The sequence below is a fragment of the Nothobranchius furzeri genome, chromosome 11, assembly GCF_043380555.1.
Source record: "Nothobranchius furzeri strain GRZ-AD chromosome 11, NfurGRZ-RIMD1, whole genome shotgun sequence".
Lineage (NCBI taxonomy): Eukaryota > Metazoa > Chordata > Actinopteri > Cyprinodontiformes > Nothobranchiidae > Nothobranchius > Nothobranchius furzeri.
This window is the reverse complement of record NC_091751.1, coordinates 64790165-64808329: the sequence shown is the minus strand read 5'-3', so window position 1 is coordinate 64808329 and position 18165 is coordinate 64790165. Positions and strand designations below refer to the sequence as shown.

At 43.1% G+C, this 18165-nt stretch overlaps 1 protein-coding gene across 3 annotated transcripts in view; it reads left to right on the top strand.

Moving 5' to 3' along the window:
• LOC107384312 (abl interactor 1) overlaps positions 1-18165 on the top strand; it is a 31313-nt gene that overhangs the window by 8048 nt on the left and 5100 nt on the right. Inside the window, exons 3-9 of one of the 3 annotated variants that reach the window (XM_015957505.3) lie at positions 4050-4226; positions 13606-13620; positions 13863-13966; positions 15327-15467; positions 16230-16330; positions 16433-16645; positions 17910-18002. In XM_015957505.3, the coding sequence (XP_015812991.3) occupies positions 4050-4226; positions 13606-13620; positions 13863-13966; positions 15327-15467; positions 16230-16330; positions 16433-16645; positions 17910-18002 (844 nt within the window). The remainder of the gene's footprint in view (positions 1-4049; positions 4227-13605; positions 13621-13862; positions 13967-15326; positions 15468-16229; positions 16331-16432; positions 16646-17909; positions 18003-18165) is intronic. The other 2 variants (XM_015957506.3, XM_070556132.1) reach the window with 2 other exon arrangements.

Sequence of the window (18165 nt, the reverse complement as noted above, 5' to 3'; positions counted from 1 at the left end):
CTTTAACACCAAGATATTTTCTTCTTTGTTGCACTTGGCAGCAAAATTCACTAGAAATCTAGACAACCCAAAGCCAAAGATGTAGTTCTGCAGCTCGATCTAGCCACGCCCCGTTGTAGCCTCAGCGGGTCTACCGTCGGCTCGAACAATGCCGTGTCATGCCAGTCTCAGCGCTCAATGTTTGTTAGGCAGGCTTTACGCTAGAGCTGCAGTGGAGGAAAAACTACAAAGGTGGCGTCAGCTCTGGAATGGCACTCGTTTGAAACGGCTTTGGCATCAACTTTGAACGATTTAGACTTTAGTTTGAGATGTGAGCAGGTAGAGGTTCATTCATTTATTTAGAAAAAGGATGGGTGTTTCTCAATGTCAAGGCGTCTGGCCTTGCGAGGCGATGTCTTGCGAGGCCAGGTGCCTTACTTAGGAGGACACTGTCCTTCCTTGGTCAAAGAAAACAGTTAAATGGAACGGACTTGCATCACGTGACCGCGGCTTCCACGGCGGTCATGTAACGTCACGTGACACGGGCGATAACGTTATATTTTATATGTATAAGTGTCAATGTAAATAAATAACGAGACATTTACTTTTTAAATTGTGTATATGTTTATTAAACAAAATGTATAAGCGTGTTACTACCTGGTAGGCACCGAAGCTGCAGCTACTAAGCAACTAACCAACAACAGATAAATTATTTGGATCTAAAAAAAACATTTTAAATTAGCTGACTTACTTTTAAACTTGAAAATTGTCCCCAAAGTAGCTGCCGGCTTCTGATCCGCCATCCTTTTGAAAATACCGCGGTGTATTCTGGGTAATTTTTGTCCAAGGCCGGGCTACAAGACGCCTCCTGTGAATCCTTGCTCAGCTAGCTAAACAGCTAACAGACGGAGAACACACGCCTCGGTAGAACATGAACATTGGAACCGATTGGAACACGTCTTGGCGGCTCCGGATGACGTATCTCCTAGGCAACCGGGGTGGGGCCAAGACATCAAGGCAAGGTTCCTTGGCTTTGAGAAACACCTGATATATTTGCTTCTTCTTCGATGGTGGACTGCCTTGTTGAGTCGTAGCGACACGTTCTGAATGATCCTAGCGTTGTCCAATTGCATGTGGAGACAACTGCCACACACACACACACACACACACACACACGCACGCACGCACGCACGCACGCACGCACACACACACACAACTGGGTTCTTTCAATGGCTCATGGCCAGACTTTTAATTTACATATAAAGGGTGGCTTGTCATGCTGCCAGATTGATGTTTTTCAATATAAAATGTCCAAAATGTTTTTACCGTGAAACATGCTAACATAGATGTCGTTTCCAGATCATCAGCTGATTGATCTGTTCTTTACCCTTCAGAAAAGTGTTTTGGTAATTTACAGATCATTTAAAATCTTTCTGAAAGATGATCTCAAATCAAAAGCCAGATATTGTTGTTATTGTGTCCCTGATGTCAAAACCCAGAGTCCTTCTGCCCCACCGTTGAAGTAAAACCCGTCAGACATGTACTCACTTTTACATGAACCTCATCCAGGTGGGCCTTTGTGGTTCCGTTTGAGAAATCTGATTTGAACTTCCTGCAGAGTTGAGCTGAAACGGTTAAAACACAATCAGAGAAAAGATGCGAGATATATCTGCCAAGTCCATCTCTCATTTAAAAACCCTCCAGAGAGACGGCTGCGATGAAATAATACAAGAAAGGCTACAGCGTCAAAGTAAAATCTCCAGCAGAGATTAGCGATGTCTAAAAATATATATGTGTGAATTCAGCTGAAAGGTAACGCGTCTTGCTTCATTTTCTCTGTGTAGATGCTGCCTTCTCTGTTCCTTTCAGGCTATTTTTACTTTAGTCAAATCTTCAGGAGTTCAGGAAGGATGTGACTGAATACCACGCTGAAAGACGTCTCTGTTAACGCAGTTGGCGAGTAGCACCACCTCAAATAGTTTTTCAGGCTCCAGTAAGTAATTGGGTGCTAAAAGACAGATTTATTGGACAGAAACTACAGTTAGGCCTGCACCATCTGTCTCCAGAAACCGGCTGCAGAGGTTCAGCGGACGGCCAGATGTCTGTTATAGTAAAGGTTACTGAAGAGGGAGAGAAGGAAGTACAGAGTTGTCTCATCAGGGATTAGATAAGAGCATGTTCATCTCACCCAGAGGTTACAACATTCTGCGTCTTCTGTGGAAAACATTCAAATAAAGCCACTTCACTTTTTCCATCATTAACAAGTAGATTTTTTTGGTTTTCCGGCTGATGTTTGCAGGTTATCATGAATAAATTTTAAATGACTGATCCATTTCCATTGGAGAACACTTTCGTAATTTACTACTTTTATGTGTCGTCTCTATATTTGTGCCTTTTTGTTTTTTTCACTCGGTCTAAGAAGAAGAAGAAGAAAGTATCATTTCTATAGCGCCTCTCAAGATAAAAAATCACGAGGTGCTTCACAAAAACAAAAAATGTAAAAATATAAAAAAAAGCATTTAGAAAATGTTTAAAAATATATTTTAAAATGAGCAAAAATAGACAATTGTGATTTAAAAAAATGTTAAAGAGAGAGGGTGAACAGGAAAGAGGGAAATCAGTGGAGCCTGAGGAAGGTGGAACAGGTGGGGAGAGCAGAATAAAGAGAGAGTGGTAACTACGATGCCTCCTCTGACGCTGACAGGAAACAGGCAGGCTTTTTGTCTTACTTCCCAGCTGATGCTGGATGTGTCACTTCAGTTTCCTCTCCTCTAAAACACACGTCACACCCGATAGGGAAAAGGACACGACACTTGGAAACAACTGTACATAAAGGTGTTTGGTTCCTTTCACCAGTCTAAAGTTTCACATTTTTGCATTTTGTTTAGTTTGTAATCTAAGTACGACCTCTATTTATGTATTATTAATTTAATTTCAGTCCGTTTTCTACTATGGTGTAGTGTTGGATGCATGCCGTAGAGCTCCATGCTGCCCCCTACAGTTTGGGAGAATATTGGCTCACCGCAGAGACGAGCCGCATGAACCATAAACGCTGCGAGTTGTGAAGCGCGTTCCATCCGCGAGCCGCATCACCAAGCGGAAAGTAAAGGCGTCAAGCGTAAACCAAGCTTCTCTCCTGCGGTGTTGCTATCAGTGTGTGAAGAGTGGGAGAAGAGGGTTGCATTGATAATCCAACACAATGAGCAGCACATTGAACACATTTTAGAAGTGATCAGAAACGTGTAAATAACTCATGAAAGAATAAAGTTATGTTTAAACCAAGCACACCATTGTTTATTTTGTGTGTGTGTGAAATTCCCAATAAGTTTGATGTCACGTGACCCTCTTCCAGTTGAAAAAACAAAAGTTGGATCCAAGATGGCCGACTTCAAGTTTGCCCCCTCACACATACTAATGTGCCACAAACAGGACCTTAATATCACCAACCATTCCCATTTTATTAAGGTGTATCCATATAAATGGCCCACCCTGTAGACGTGTAGATATCTGGATGCTTACCAATGACCTTTGCCTCTTCCCAGAATGTATTTGATCAGCTGCTGCTAACGCTCTTGAACACACAAGGAACACTCTCTTTAGGCTTAGATCTTGTTAAATAATATCTGCTAAGATATTCGGCTCATTTTCCGAACCCAGAAAAGACCAAATCATTTAGTTTGTTAGTAAAACCTTAAAAATGAAAGTAGATGTCCAGTCTTTTAAATAATTTGACCATATCTGCTTATGTTTAAACCAGCCCAGTTTTCTTCCACTTACCTTGACCCCTCTCAGCATCTCTCATCCTTTCCATTTTGATCCATCGTTTAGACAGAGCCCATCCTTGCAGGTGCCTTTTAACCTGGTAGAGGTCTGAGTTAGGCTTCAGAACAACAGGATGATCCATACATTTCCTTGTTGGCATTCAACTTCTGGTTCTTTCTTCTGCATTTCACAAAACCGCCAGTGCAAATACAGTTTGAGACTTTTTAAACCGTGTACCGTTTTGTGAAAACAAAACTGAATTATAGATGTGTTTTACTAAAGGCTTATTCTATGTTTCTCTCCTACAGACGGTGGACATTCATAAGGAAAAAGTGGCTCGTCGAGAAATTGGCATCTTGACCACAAACAAGAACACTTCTCGCACCCACAAGATCATCGCCCCAGGAAACATGGAGCGACCCGTCCGCTACATCCGGAAACCCATCGACTACACCCTACTGGATGATGTAGGACATGGTGTTAAAGTAAGAAAGGTCAAACCAATTTATTACAAATGACCTTTAGGAAAGCCATTATCTCCAGAAATCTGCCTTTAGTTCTACTTGGGTATTGTGTCTTTCTTTCATTTTCAAACAACAAACATCTTTCATTCTCTTGACTGGAGGCTCAGATCAAAACTACAAAATAAAAAAAATGAGCCAGATTTTTATTTTTATTTTTTCATTGACATCAATCACCCTGTCTATAGTGTTGATCACTAAAGCAAACAACAAGGGGATAAGAGCCAATCCGCCATGCAGTCCCACCTCCACCTACAGCACACCGCACTGTGGTTCTGCACCAGGGGGTGGAGGCCCTTGAGGGCCTGTTTCCTGCATGTTTTTGTTGTTTTCCTGCTGCAACATTCTTGATTCAGCGGTTGAATCACCTGTTCAACAGATTATAAAGCTCTCAGAAGCCTCTTAATCATCTGCTGACTAAAATCAGGTGAGTTGAAGCAGGGAAACGACCAAACCATGCAGGATAGTTGCCCTGGAGGGATCTGCAAAGCTAAAGTTCAGCTCTCTGACCTTCTCTTCACTTCTCCATCAGCACCCTTACAGCAAAAATAGCATCTGTAGTACTCTTTCTTGGCATGAAACCACACTGCTGCTCATAAATGCTCCCTCCTGACCTGAGCCTAGCCTCCACCACTCATTTCCACATATTCATTGTGTGACTCCTTAACTTTATTTCTGTGTAGTTGTTACGATTCTGTATGTTTCCACTATTGTTGAAAATCTTCACCAGAACATTTTCACACCGTTTCCCTGCCATCTTCTCAATCGTCAAGATCTTGTTGAACAACCTTGTCTAAAACTCTACTGGCACCTCTCCTAGACACTTCCATACCTCCACATTTATGTCAAAATAACCAACTACCTTTCCCCGTTCATCCTCTACAAAGCTTTCCTAATTTCATCCTTACTACCATTTAGGGCTGGGCCATATGGCCTAAAATCAATATCACGATATATTGAAGATTTCACCTCTAACGATAAACGATAACTACGGGTATGCGCAGAAACAAAGTTGTCCACTAGATGGGGCTGTCACGTGTATTACGTTGACTCGCATTTCTACGTGACTCAAGTTGGTGCAGCTTCTTGAAGGGACATGAACGTTTCTAACCTACACACATCTTCTCATTTTTCTATTATCTAATTTGTTGACACGGGAAATATTATCGCGATAAGAGTCAGAAATTTCAATAACGATACATTTTTGATTTGTCGCCCAGCCCTACTACCATTACAAACTAAAGAAAAGTTTCTAACAGAAACAGAAGTCCTACACACATCCACAGCATCCACCATTATTCCAGCCCCCTCCCCCCCTCCCCCCCAAAAAAAGACACATTTGCTCTAAATTACTTCAGACCAGTAGCACTCACATCATGTCTATGTAGTGATAAACTGGCTCTCTGACACCACTGACCCTCTACAGTTTACGTATAGCCTCAACAGATCCACAGATGAAGCAGTGGCCGGGCCCCTCCACCACACACCTGGATACTTTTCCTGGATTACAGTTCGGCATTCAACTCTTATCAGACCTGTAAAGCAGACTGTAAAGCTGGCTGACCTCTGGGTTGTGACTCCAACTCGTGAAAAAATGTGCAAATTCATTTCAAATGATCATGACAAAGTAAAATACCAAAATGATCCTGTCAAAGTTTACACATCCCAGTGATTTTGGCCTGAAACACACACACAGCTTGACACAAATGGGTCTGAATGGCTGCTAAAGGCAACCATCCTCACCAGTGATCTGTTTGTTTGCAATCAGTGTGTGCTTATAAAAGGTGTGTGAGTTTTTGGGCTTCTGACAAACGCTTGCATCTTCAATCCAGAGCTGCACTGATGTTTCCAGTTTCTGGATCATAGGGAAAGCCAAAGAATGATCACAGGGTTTATGAGAAAAGGCGATTGGACTCGATTAAACAGGAAAGGAATACAAAAGGATATCCAAGATACTGATGATGCCAATCAGTCGTGTCAGAACTCTGATGAAGAAGTGGGCACTGTTGAAACCAAGCCCCGGTCAGGGAGACCAACAACTTGCAGAAAATAGTGTGCAAAGCAAAGAAAACCCCACAAATAACTTCTGCTGACATTCAGGAATCCCTCAAGGAACGTGGCGAGGCTGTTTCAAGAAGCTCAATAAAGATGTACTTGAAGAAAAATGGGCTGCAAGGTGGAGTTGCCAGAAGAAAACCATTACTACGCAAATGCCAAACAGCAGAGACACGCCAAAACATTTCTGGAAGAAAATCATTTGGTGTGATGAGGCCAACATTGAACCTTTTGGCCACAACCATAGATCTTAAATTGTGAAAGGACTCAACAAGACCTGTGATGAAAAGTACACGGTTCCTTCTGTGAAACATGGAGGCGGTTTACTGATGTTTTAGGAAGGTGTGCGTTACCAAGGCACCTGGCAAAAAGTGGATGGAAAGATGAATGTAGAAGCTTAACCAAAAAAAACTGTTCCTCATCAGCCCAAAAGCTGACATGGGTCACGCTTGGATGTTCCAACAAGACAGTGATCCACAACACAAGGCCAAGACGACCTGCTGCCATTGACCCCAGAATAAAGGGATGGTTCTGCAGTGGCCGTCTCAGTCTTCTGACCTCAATATGATTGAACCTCTGGAGGGAGAGTTCAAAAGCACTTTTCATGCCACATGACCCATGGATTTAAAGGAACTGGTGGCTTTTTGCCAAGATGAATGAGCTGCTTTACTGATTACTTACAGGACCTTCTCCACAACGACCACAAAAGACTCCCAAGCTGCCATTGATGCTAAAGGGGGCAACACCTGGTATTATGAACTGAGGTGTGTAAACTTTTCAGCAGGGTCAATTTGGTCTTTTCTTTTGTTGTGGTGATTTTTGAAATTAGTTCATTTTTTTCACAATGGCTTCACAACATTGCTGACCATGACAAACAAGGCTTTTTATTCATTTATTTATTATAAATCTTTCACTTCTGATCCATATGCCAGCATTTGAGTGTAAGAAAACTAAGAAGGACTGTGGCTGAGGAAGCTCAGTCACATCTGAAGCTAGGAGTTCTTTTTGTGTGGGTCGTAATTTTAGAACGTCAAATATGTTTGCCAAGTGTTACTCACAGCATCACATCCACCATGGACGGGAGACTTTTGGATGTTTCTTCAGCTCTCTCTCTCCCTCGTCTCTTTCTTTCTCTTTTTTTAAAGTGCCGTGTGTTTTTGCTCGAGTGTGCACGGTCATGTGTGTTATGTACTTTATTCAGCGTCCCACCCCCTCAAACACACACCCACCCTTGGCCTTTCTCTGTTGAGACAGCGGCAGTTTGCTGATTCTCAAACATTCACAGATTCAAATTCAAAAGCCAGAGTTTCCTCCTTTGAGAGCTGTCTCACATTGAGACAGATTTGGCATGGCCTACTATAAATCCAGCATCACTGATGGATGCAGGAAATGGATGATTCTGTGTAGAAATTGGTGCAGATCAGTGGAAGTGCAGGAAAATATGCTGCAGTGTCTTCTCTGGATCACCTACCTGCAAAGGAAGTTATGCTGCTGCAACTAAAAGGATATGGTGTGTGTGTGTGTGTGTGTGTGTGTGTGTGTGTGTGTGTGTGTGTGTGTGTGTGTGTGTGTGTGTGTGTGTGTGTGTGTGTGTGTGTGTGTGTGTGTGTGTGTGTGTGTGTGTGTGTGTGTGTGTGTGTGTGTGTGTGTGTGTGTGTGTGTGTGTGTGTGTGTGTGTGTGTGTGTGTGTGTGTGTGTGTGTGTGTGTGTGTGTGTGTGTGTGTGTGTGTGTGTGTGTGTGTGTGTGTGTGTGTGTGTGCGCTTTGTCTCCATTCACGTTCTCTCCACACCTATAAAGAAATGCAGGGGGATTGATACTTACAGCTTCCTTTTGACACGGAAACTCGCTCTCTAATGAGCTGGATTTTAATGTATTTACAGTGCTCAGCATAAATGAGTACACCCCCTTTTAAAAAGTATGAATGTAATCAGCAGCTCAACGAACAAAAGAACAATTTTAGATCTTCCACAAGGGTGGGTTTTACTGAACACTTGTTTAACTCCATAACATAAAATTAAGGTTAATAATATGACTTCGATCACAAAATATTTAGTTTTACTAAAATTGGCTGAAGCTAAAGGAATACCCCCCCCCCCCCCCCAACAAAAACTACTACATCTAATATTTTGCATCCCAGCCCTAGCAAATCCTAGGTGTGCTTTTTTGTGTATGGGCTTTAGGAGAGGCTTCCTTTGTGGGTGACACCCATGCACGCCATTCCTCTGCAGCGTGTGCCATATGGTGTCACAGGAAACTGTCACTCCAGTTTGGCGTTCTACTGCTTTAGTTAACTGCAGTGAACTTGCATGGAGAATTTCTTCAACCCTTCTCATCAGAAGACGCTCCTGTCCAGATGTTAACTACCGTGGACGGCTTGGACATCTCACTTCTATCTTAAATTTATGGATCACTTTTGCTACAGTATTCTGACTGATATGTAAAGCTTTGCTGATCGTCTTGTCGCCCTCACTTTTTTGTGTAAAGAAATGATGTCCTTTCTCAGATTTCGTGGACATTTTTCTTCTATGTGGAGCCACTGCTGACAGCATGAAATGGGAAGGGCTTTTCTTTTGTTAAGTAATGTCCTTTTATAGTCACCTGTCTGCTGGACACCTCTTAATGAATCATTACTCACCTGTGGTTGAATGCCTGTTTATTCAAATGTTGTAGTCTGTGGTGTGGCTTTTCTCATAAGGCTATAATTTGGGTGCACTCATTTTTGCAACATGGGCTTGAATGGATTTGTTAGGAAAATGACTTTTTTGTTTGTGCAAATGAACAAATTTTATTTGCCCTCGATGGTCCACATCTGTGGGAGTATTTTGTAGTTCGGTATCTCATAGAAAACGTTGATTCTGAAAAGAAACTAAAGGTTGTCTGACAAATGTAGTAGGGTGTACTAATTTACGATGAGAACTCTATTTTGGATTGTCACTTTTCCATTTTGGTTTCTTTTTGTGTTTTTGAGGTGTGTTCTCTTGGTTGCGGCAGATTCCTGTATAGGCCGCTTTAGTTTCCAGATCTCAGTCACAGAGCTGGGAATTCAGAGCTGAGCCCTGGAAGACACATTTAAGGCACTTTTCTATGCTCACCCTTTTACTTCAATAAACTTTATTAGCATTTAGTTACCACTGTGACACAGTTGCAGCCACATTGCATTCTTGCTCTGAAAGTCTCCTGTTATATGTATGACCAAACACTCCTCCATGGTCCAGTTTATGACTTTACTCAATGTAAGTCATATCCAATCAGATTGTCTTTACAAACTGCTAAGCTGTGGCCTGGAAAGTCATCCTATATAGTCTGTCTACGGTCCATAGATGAAGCGCAGTTGTCTACTGTTGTCTTTCAAATTGTATCTTTACACTATTGGATAACAAACTACGCAAAGTACTCTCCGCTACAGATGTCAGTCAATGGAGCAGTCCGCCATACACAGGATGACACAAATGCATCATTTAGCTAAATAAAATAGAAGCTGGAATAAGGACAAGCTACTAACCTCACAGCAGCTTCCGATGGCTGCCCCTAAGCTATATCATAAAAGTGTTAGATCTGCCTGGAAGAAATATTTTGCATGCGTAATCTCACAGCACCAGGGTCATCAGCATAAGCTTTATAGCACTGTCAATTCTATTCTGTCAATGACTGAATGGTGTTAACCCCTTTGTGTCCTTGTGTACTAAGCACCAGAGCTTCTTACTTAACAAAGTTCAGGATAGTCTTGTGCAACCAGGATTTGTCGTTCCTGATGTGTCACCTGAACCTCCTTCATTCTCTAGCTTTGCTCATGAGAAATGGGAGTGAATTGGCAGGTCTAATTGGAACTATGACACTGGCAGGCTCGTCTGAGGAACGTCTTTCTCAGAGTATGGTGGGTGATATCATCTCGGCTGTGTGCCCTGCCATTTTGGACATTTTTAATTCTAGCCTGACCACTGGGGTGTTTCCTACGTCTTTTAACCATTTGCAACCAATTTGAACAAAAACCTGGTTTGGACCACTACAACTTTGCAAACCTCTGGTCAGTCCCTAAACTACAGTTTCTGTGTAATGTCCTTTTAAAAGATTGTCTATTCCCAGATCACAGCACATATGGATAGCTTTTTTTTAGTTTATGTGTTCCAGTCTGGCTTTAGGCCACTTCATAGTACTGAGTCAGCCCTTCTTCGCGTGACCAATGACATCCTGGTGGCGTCTGACTCTGGGTCTCCTGTTCTGCTACTTCTATTGGATCTTTGCACAGCATCTGATAAAGTTGATAGTGGTTTCACTCTTATCTGTGAAACTGAGTTTTTAAGGTTCAGTTCTGTAACTGTTCTCTATGCCTCCCACTCCCCTGAGGTGTGCCGCAGAGATCTGTGCTCGGGCCCCTTCTGTTTTCATTTTACATCCTCCCCTTGGCTTTTATCCTGAGGAAATGTGGTCTGGGCTACCATCTCTATGCAGATGATTGCAAGATCTACCTGGCTTCGAATAAACCAAGTGATCTCTCTCTTCTGGACCAATGCTTGGTTGAAGTGAGGGACTGGCTGGCTGACAATTTTCTGAAGCTGAATGACTTGAAGTCTTAGGCGATCCTCATGGCCCCTAACAACACCACACTCTCACTCTCTGATTTGAACACTGTCTTTATGACCTGAAGCAGTATGTTGCCAACCTGGTGTTGAAACAGGATACCCACTTGTCCATGGCCCCTCAGATTAATGCAGTGGTCAGATCTTGTTTTTTACAGCTGCGTCGACTGGTTCACTTAAAACCGATCCCGAAAAGGGCGCACCTAGAATCTGTAATTCATGCTTTTATCGTCTCCCACCTGTACTGGTGCAACTCCATTGGCAATTCGTAAACTTAAGAGTGAAGTTTAAAATTCTGACCTTTGTTTTTAAGGCCCTGAACGGTCTGGCGCCGGATTACCTGTCTGACCTAGTGACTCGTGTGCCAAACCGGGCGTTGAGATCTGCTGATTGTTTGCTGCTTCACGTTCCCACAATAAAATATAAAACAAGGGGGTAGCATGCTTTTTGTCTATGCTGCTCCGTCCCTCTGGAATGCTCTTCCTCTCTAAGCGAGGTGGGCACCATCCCTCCCCCGTTTCAAGTCTTTGCTCAAGGCCCACTTTATGACCTGACATTTTTCAATTCAATTCAAGTTTTATTTGTATAGCTCCGAATCAGGACAAGAGCCGTCTCAAGGGACTTCACATAGTAAACATTCCAATACAGGTCAGTTCATTAAGCCAATCAGTAAAAAGTTCCCTATAAAAGGAACCCAGCAAATTGCATCAAGTTTCTGACAGTGACTTTACAGCAATCCTCATACTAAGCAAGCATGCAGCGACAGTGGAGAGGAAAACTTCCTTTTAACAGGAAGACGCCTCCAGAGGATCCTGGCTCATTATAATCAGCCATCCACCATGACTCACTGGGGATCGAGAAGACAGAGCAGACACACACACACACACACACACACACACACACCATATATACCAAATAGTGTTTCTATGGTTACATTATGATTTCTTAGTAAATATTCTATTTAGTGAGAGAAAAACTTTATTGTATTTATCCTAGTGAATCTATAATTAAAGAGTAAACTAGTAGTAGCACGTTCAATGTCAGAGAGAGTAAAATGTTATTATCAGGAGAGGGAGAATGTTTAAGTGGTTAGCATCAGTGTGCTAGACGATGGCCCCCTCCATGGGGCCACCACAGCTCAGCAGAACATCATTGTAGCTTCTTCTGGGGAGAAAAACACTTAGAGAAAAAATAGTTAACAGCTGAAATTGCAGGAAATAATACAGTTAAAGAGCAGATTGTAGAAGAAAGTAGTCGAGTGCGTAAAGTGGTCAGTGTGTCCTCCAGCAGTCTAAGCCTATAGCAGCATAACTAACAGAGATAACTGGATAACCTAGCCTTTTAAATGGAGGCATGTTGGAGGCAGGGCAAGGGAGAGCCGTCTTTACCGACTGTACACTCCACCTCCCTCTACTCCCCCACTTGTCCAGATCTAGGCTAACATCAGATTTTAACCATAGGCCCTATCAAATAAAAATGTTTCAAGCCTAGTCTTAAAAGTAGACCAGGTGTGTGCCTCACGGACTAAGGCTGGGAGTTGGTTCCACAAGAGAGGAGCCTGATAACTAAAGGATCAGCCTCCCATCCTATTTTTAGATATTCTGGGAAACACCAATAAACCTGCAGTCTGAGAACGAAATGCTCGGTTAGGAACGTATGGAACAATCAGATCACTGATGTATGATGGAGCTTGATTATTAAGAGCTTTATATGTGAGAAGAAGGATCTTAAAATCTATTCTGAATTTAACAGGTAGCCAATGTAGGGAAGCTAAGACAGGAGAGATATGATCTCTCTTTTTAATTCTCATCAGAACTCTAAAGACTTTTAACTACATTCTGTGGACTTCCTGAGAGTAATGAATTACAGTAATTCAGTCTTGATGTAATAAATGCATGAACTAGTTTTTCAGCATCACTCCTGGAAAGGATGCTTCTAGTCTTAGCAATATTCCGAAGGTGGAAAAAGGAAGTCCTACAAACCTGTTTAAATGTGGGATTTGAATGACATGTTCTGGTCAAAGATAACATCAAGGTTCCTTACTTTGTTCTCGGAGACTAATTGTTAAACCCTTGACTTTTTATGAAATATTATGTGTTCTTATTTTTGACCGTGATTATCTGCTTTGTTGTGTATTTTTATTATTGATTGTGCTATTGTTTTTAGATTGTGCTTTACTTTTCATCTGTACAGCACCTTGGTTGGCAGCCATGCTGTTTTAAAATGTGCTTTATGAATAAATTTTGTATGGTATGGTATGGTAAAGTACCTCTATCTGCTCTTGGCTCAAAGGAAAGCTGATGCCAATGCTGTTTAAAACAAGGCGCCGCCATCTTTGCTTTTATTGCTCAGTCCCATCATCCCGTCCACCAAATTGGTAGAGCTCTGTGATTGGTCTGTTGAGACACGTGTTTAGACCAGCATGCAGAGGCAAATCATTTTGCTTCTGCTACTGTCGGTCTAGATTTCTAGGCTAGCTAGCTGGGGGTTATTTTGTTAGGTCTGATAGCTGTTGGTGTTCACTGTTTTTATTTACTTTAATGTTTTCAGTTTGATTGTAAAACTAATCCAAAGAAGAAATGTTATTAATGTTTTCATTTCACTGTTAATATTACCATATATTAATTTATTGATATTACTAAAAGAAAACTGTTGTGTGTTATCTAACTATGAACATAATGTGTTCTTTGTCTCCTCTGCTTGCACTCAGTGGCTTAAGGCCAAGGTAAGACATGGCTGTTTGTTTATTTTTGTTTATTGTTAAGCTTTGAGGTCAGAATAGATGTGGTTAAATATTTTAGCTTTACAGTGATAAATGTCCTGTTACCACCTTATTCTGTTTTAATCCAACTGAGGACCACCATCACTCAGTCATCCACCATCCAAACGACAAACCTAGCTCTGTTTTTGCCACTAGGAAAAAAACATTTATGTCCTAAAGTCTGATTAATACGTTTTTGCTTCTAGCAACATGGGAACAATGCAGCGGGACGAGGAGGGACCCTTTCTAGGACCAACCCACCTCAGCAGAAACCTCCTAGCCCCCCCATGGCGGGTCGGGGCACATTGGGGTAGGAAGCTACAGTGAGCATGCTACGACTACAGATGTCCCGATACAACTTTTTCACTTCCGATGCAATACCGATATTGCAGCTTTCAGTATTGATCGATACCGATATCAATCCGATACGATTTCAGCAAAAAGCATACGTACGTTTACCTATTTCGTAGTGTGGAACGTATGAAAGGCTTGATCAAGTGATATTACTCAATCAGAGAACAAATGGTAAATGGCCTGTATTTGATATAGCGCCTTCTAGAGTCCTGGAACCCCCCAAGGCGCTTTACAACACAATCAGTCATTCACCCATTCACGCACACAATCGCACACTGGTGGGAATGAGCTACAGTGTAGCTACAGCTGCCCTGGGGCGCACTGACAGAGGCGAGGCTGCCGAGCACTGGCGCCACCGGTCCCTCCGACCACCACCAGCAGGCAACGTGGGTTAAGTGCGTTGCCCAAGGACACAACGACAGCGACAGACTGAGCGGGGCTCGAACCTGCAACCTTCCGATTATGGGGCGAGCACTTAACTCCTGTGCCACCATCGCCCCAATCCAACAAGATCCAAAAACATTAAGTATAAAAAAAATGACAATTTTTTTTTAACCATGGGTTGCAAAAATGTGAACCTTAACCGACTGCTGATATCAGAGATTTCTGATGCATGTATCCGATATAATCCGTGCTTTTGGGCCGATATCGAATTACTTTCGATATCAGTATCAGAACGGGCAATAGTTACAACTAAACAGTTGAATGTTATTTCTGAGCAACAATTACTCCTCATGTTGCTGCTCAGGTGGAACATTTTCATGATGAACTTCAGACGTCGGCACTGACATGCTTAGTTGACCTGTCGCAGTGCATTATGGTCTATTTTCATACTTTTACGGAGGACACCTTGATGAGATTTTAGAGCAGACTCAACATCATTAAAAGGTGAATAGACCATTTGAACACAGCTCAAAGGTGAATCAGCTGTAGATGTTCTCTCTGAGAGCTTTGTTGCTGCAACTTTTCTGAAACCACACACTCCTTTCAGTGACGGTTGATATTTATCCCTAATGGAGCTTCTTAAAAATGTTTCATCAGCAAGTGAATTAATTTTGCATTCATGAGTAGGATCATGATCAGGACGGAGATGAATTCTGTTCTTCTTGTCTTCTTGCGATTGTTTGCGATTGTTTGTTTTGCACTATCCTACATGGTACTACTGTAGATCATTTTTTAATGCATATATTGTATATCATATTCTATTTCACCTGTTCCTTTGCCTCTCCGACTGCTTTGAGCATGTACATGACACAAGAATTTCCCTCGGGATAAATAAAGTTGTTCTTATCTTGTCTTCTTGTGCCTGACTCCAGACGTAATACTCCCTACAAGACATTGGAGCCCGTGAAACCTCCGGTGGTGCCCAATGACTACATGACGAGCCCGGCGCGGCTGAGCGGCCAGCACAGCCCTGCACGCACAGCTTCACTCAACCAGAGGCCAAGGACACACAGGTAGCTCACATCATCTCATCTCCTACACAAAACACATTACCGGGCCTTTCAACCGGAAATAAAAGTATCGCATAACATCTGCGAAACCTAGTAACCAGCAGTTAGCCACCGTTGTAGAGGAAGGGTGCGTTTCCACTGGCTGCAAAGCCTCGCCTTTTAGAAGCGTAAGTACCCTTTGCTTTGAGTCTTATTTCTTATGCGCTATGCTTCCATAACGCATCAATCTCAGCTGTTCAGATCTGGAAACTTTCAAAATAAAAGTCATGCAGATTTCCAGTTGCTTATCTAGTAAAAACATTTTTACATCATTACCTGTTAAACCTCCATCGCTGAGGTAAACTAATCAGAAAATAAAGCACAGGCCTTTTTGGACACGTGCTGTTGTCTTCCTCTGTGCTTGTTATCACCTGAACCGCAGAAATCACGCGTAGTCTTCCATTCTCCGGTCATTTCATGACTTCGGGGAATCAGTTTTGTTGAATGCTTTCACTGCCATTTTGCATCTGAAATGCTCCTGTTGGACAAGGGGCTCGAGGGTAAAACGCGGTTATTAAGTGACGCGACGCTTGTACATCTGTTGGAAAGCTGCGGTTGTACAGATGCTGACTGGTTTGCATCTGCAGGAGCAAGCAGGATTTAATTAGAGCTGCACAATTGTCGCCTTTGTGAGGCGAAAACAGACAGGATGACATAATAATGACATGCTGTCGTTTAGGGATTGTCTGGTGATCAGCTGGGTGTGCCTTGTGTGTGTTTCTGCAGTGGCAGCAGTGGGGGCAGCGGGGGCAGGGAGAACAGTGGAGGCAGCATAGTGGGGATTCCTATTGCAGTGCCCACCCCGTCTCCTCCCAGCATGGGGCAAGGTGAGTCCCAGACTACCTAGTATCTTGTCTTTATCATACACCTTGATGTCCCCAGACAGGTGTAGACCCTAAAAATACCCCCCCCCCCCCCCCCCCCCCCAGTGGCTACATCCTCGGCGTCCGTGCCACAGGGCCCCGGTTTGGGTCCCATCCCCATGTCCCAGTTTGGCACCATCTCCCGCCAGATTTCTCGTCACAACTCTACCACCTCCTCGGCCTCCATGGTGTCGGCCACTGGCACCTACCGCCGCGCCCCCTCCGTCTCCTCCCAGCAGCCCCACATCAACGGAGGCCCGGCCTTCCCACAGAGCTCAGGTAGGAAAACAGACAAAAGTGTTAGTGTTAACTTTTTATTGATCAGCATGAGGCTGTAAAACAAACAGCCTCTAGTCGAGGGGAAACCCGGGACGAAGGAAGACATCCTGTCAGAGGAGTAGAATTGGTTTTGGCAGGCGGGGCTCTGAGTGGCTCCCTTCTCAAAGGACCACCGTCTTTCTTGGCAGAAATCACAGAGGGAGGAGGCTGCCCGTCTAGGCTGAGAGGACGAAGGCTGTCATCGTCACACAGTTGGTGCTGTCTTTGGGCAGCTTTATTCAACTCTCAGCTGTGGAGAGCGGGAGGAGTTCACACGTTAGAGCTGTGGGTGGTTGTGGCTCTGCGATAACAGCAGCCTGACGAGCGAGGCATAACTACAGACGCCCTTCCATTACCGGTGATTTACGAGTCGGGCTCGGCGTGTCCGTGTGTGACATTGTGTCTCTAAAGTGGGACGGTGGACAGTTGGCTTAGAGCCTCGTCATTTCTACAGAAAAACAAACACCAGGAAAGGTTTGAATCTGTGCTAGCATGAACACATTATGACCAGGATCAGATACTGAGAAGTATGTGCAGCAAAGCTCTTTCACATTGGAGGTTCTTGGCGGAGCTTTGTGTTTCTTTTGTCTGTATTTGAAGCCTGCTGCAGCATTTGATCTGAAACCGATGCTGATATAGAAAAGTCCTCAGACTCTGTCAATCAAACTGGTTTCATTATTGCACCCGTTGTTTTAAATGTGGATCATCTGAGAAACACGATGAGAGAGACTAGCCCGGAACCGAGATGCCTGGAGGGAGCTGAGTGGTGGCCTATGCCCCCGTCGGGGCCACAGGCATAGATGGATAGAAATCTGAGAAACATATCATTTTTTTTTAATTGCCAGGTTGTTTTCTTTGTTTTTGAATCTGATGCCAAAAAGAGAAAAATAGTCTTTTTATTTATTTATTTTTAATTTATTGTTCTTTTTAAATCATCACTAGGAAATCTGATGGTGCTTGAATTTGATTTCTGGACTGTTGTTAAAAGAACAGAGCAGAAGTTATGACTATAAATCCTAAATATCCTAAATATCTTTGATCTGAGGCTAGATTTGTGTGTTGGGGTTTTGGTGTCGGGTTCAAACACACACACCTAAGCTGATCTCTGCATCAGTTCGGATGCTCATGAGCTTTTTCCTTGTCTTCTATGATGCATTTTTACCATCTGCCTTCGCTCTCCGTCGCTCTACTGCCTCCTCATCTCGCCTTGCTGCTGCTGCTTCAGTGTCTGTGGCTCCTCCCCCTCCTCCGCCTCCCGTGGTCCAGCTGACACCACAGATCCCTTTGACCGGCTTTGTGGCCAGAATGCAGGAGAGCAGTAAGTAAACCATCTCACTCAGACATGGAGACACACTCGACGGTTAATTCTCAGCTCTTTTTCTCAGGGTCAACACATTTTTTTTTACCTCTGGCTATCTTCACTCAGCTTCACTTTTCACTCTTGTGAGATTAAGAGGAAGCTTCTGCACATGTCTGTCTGA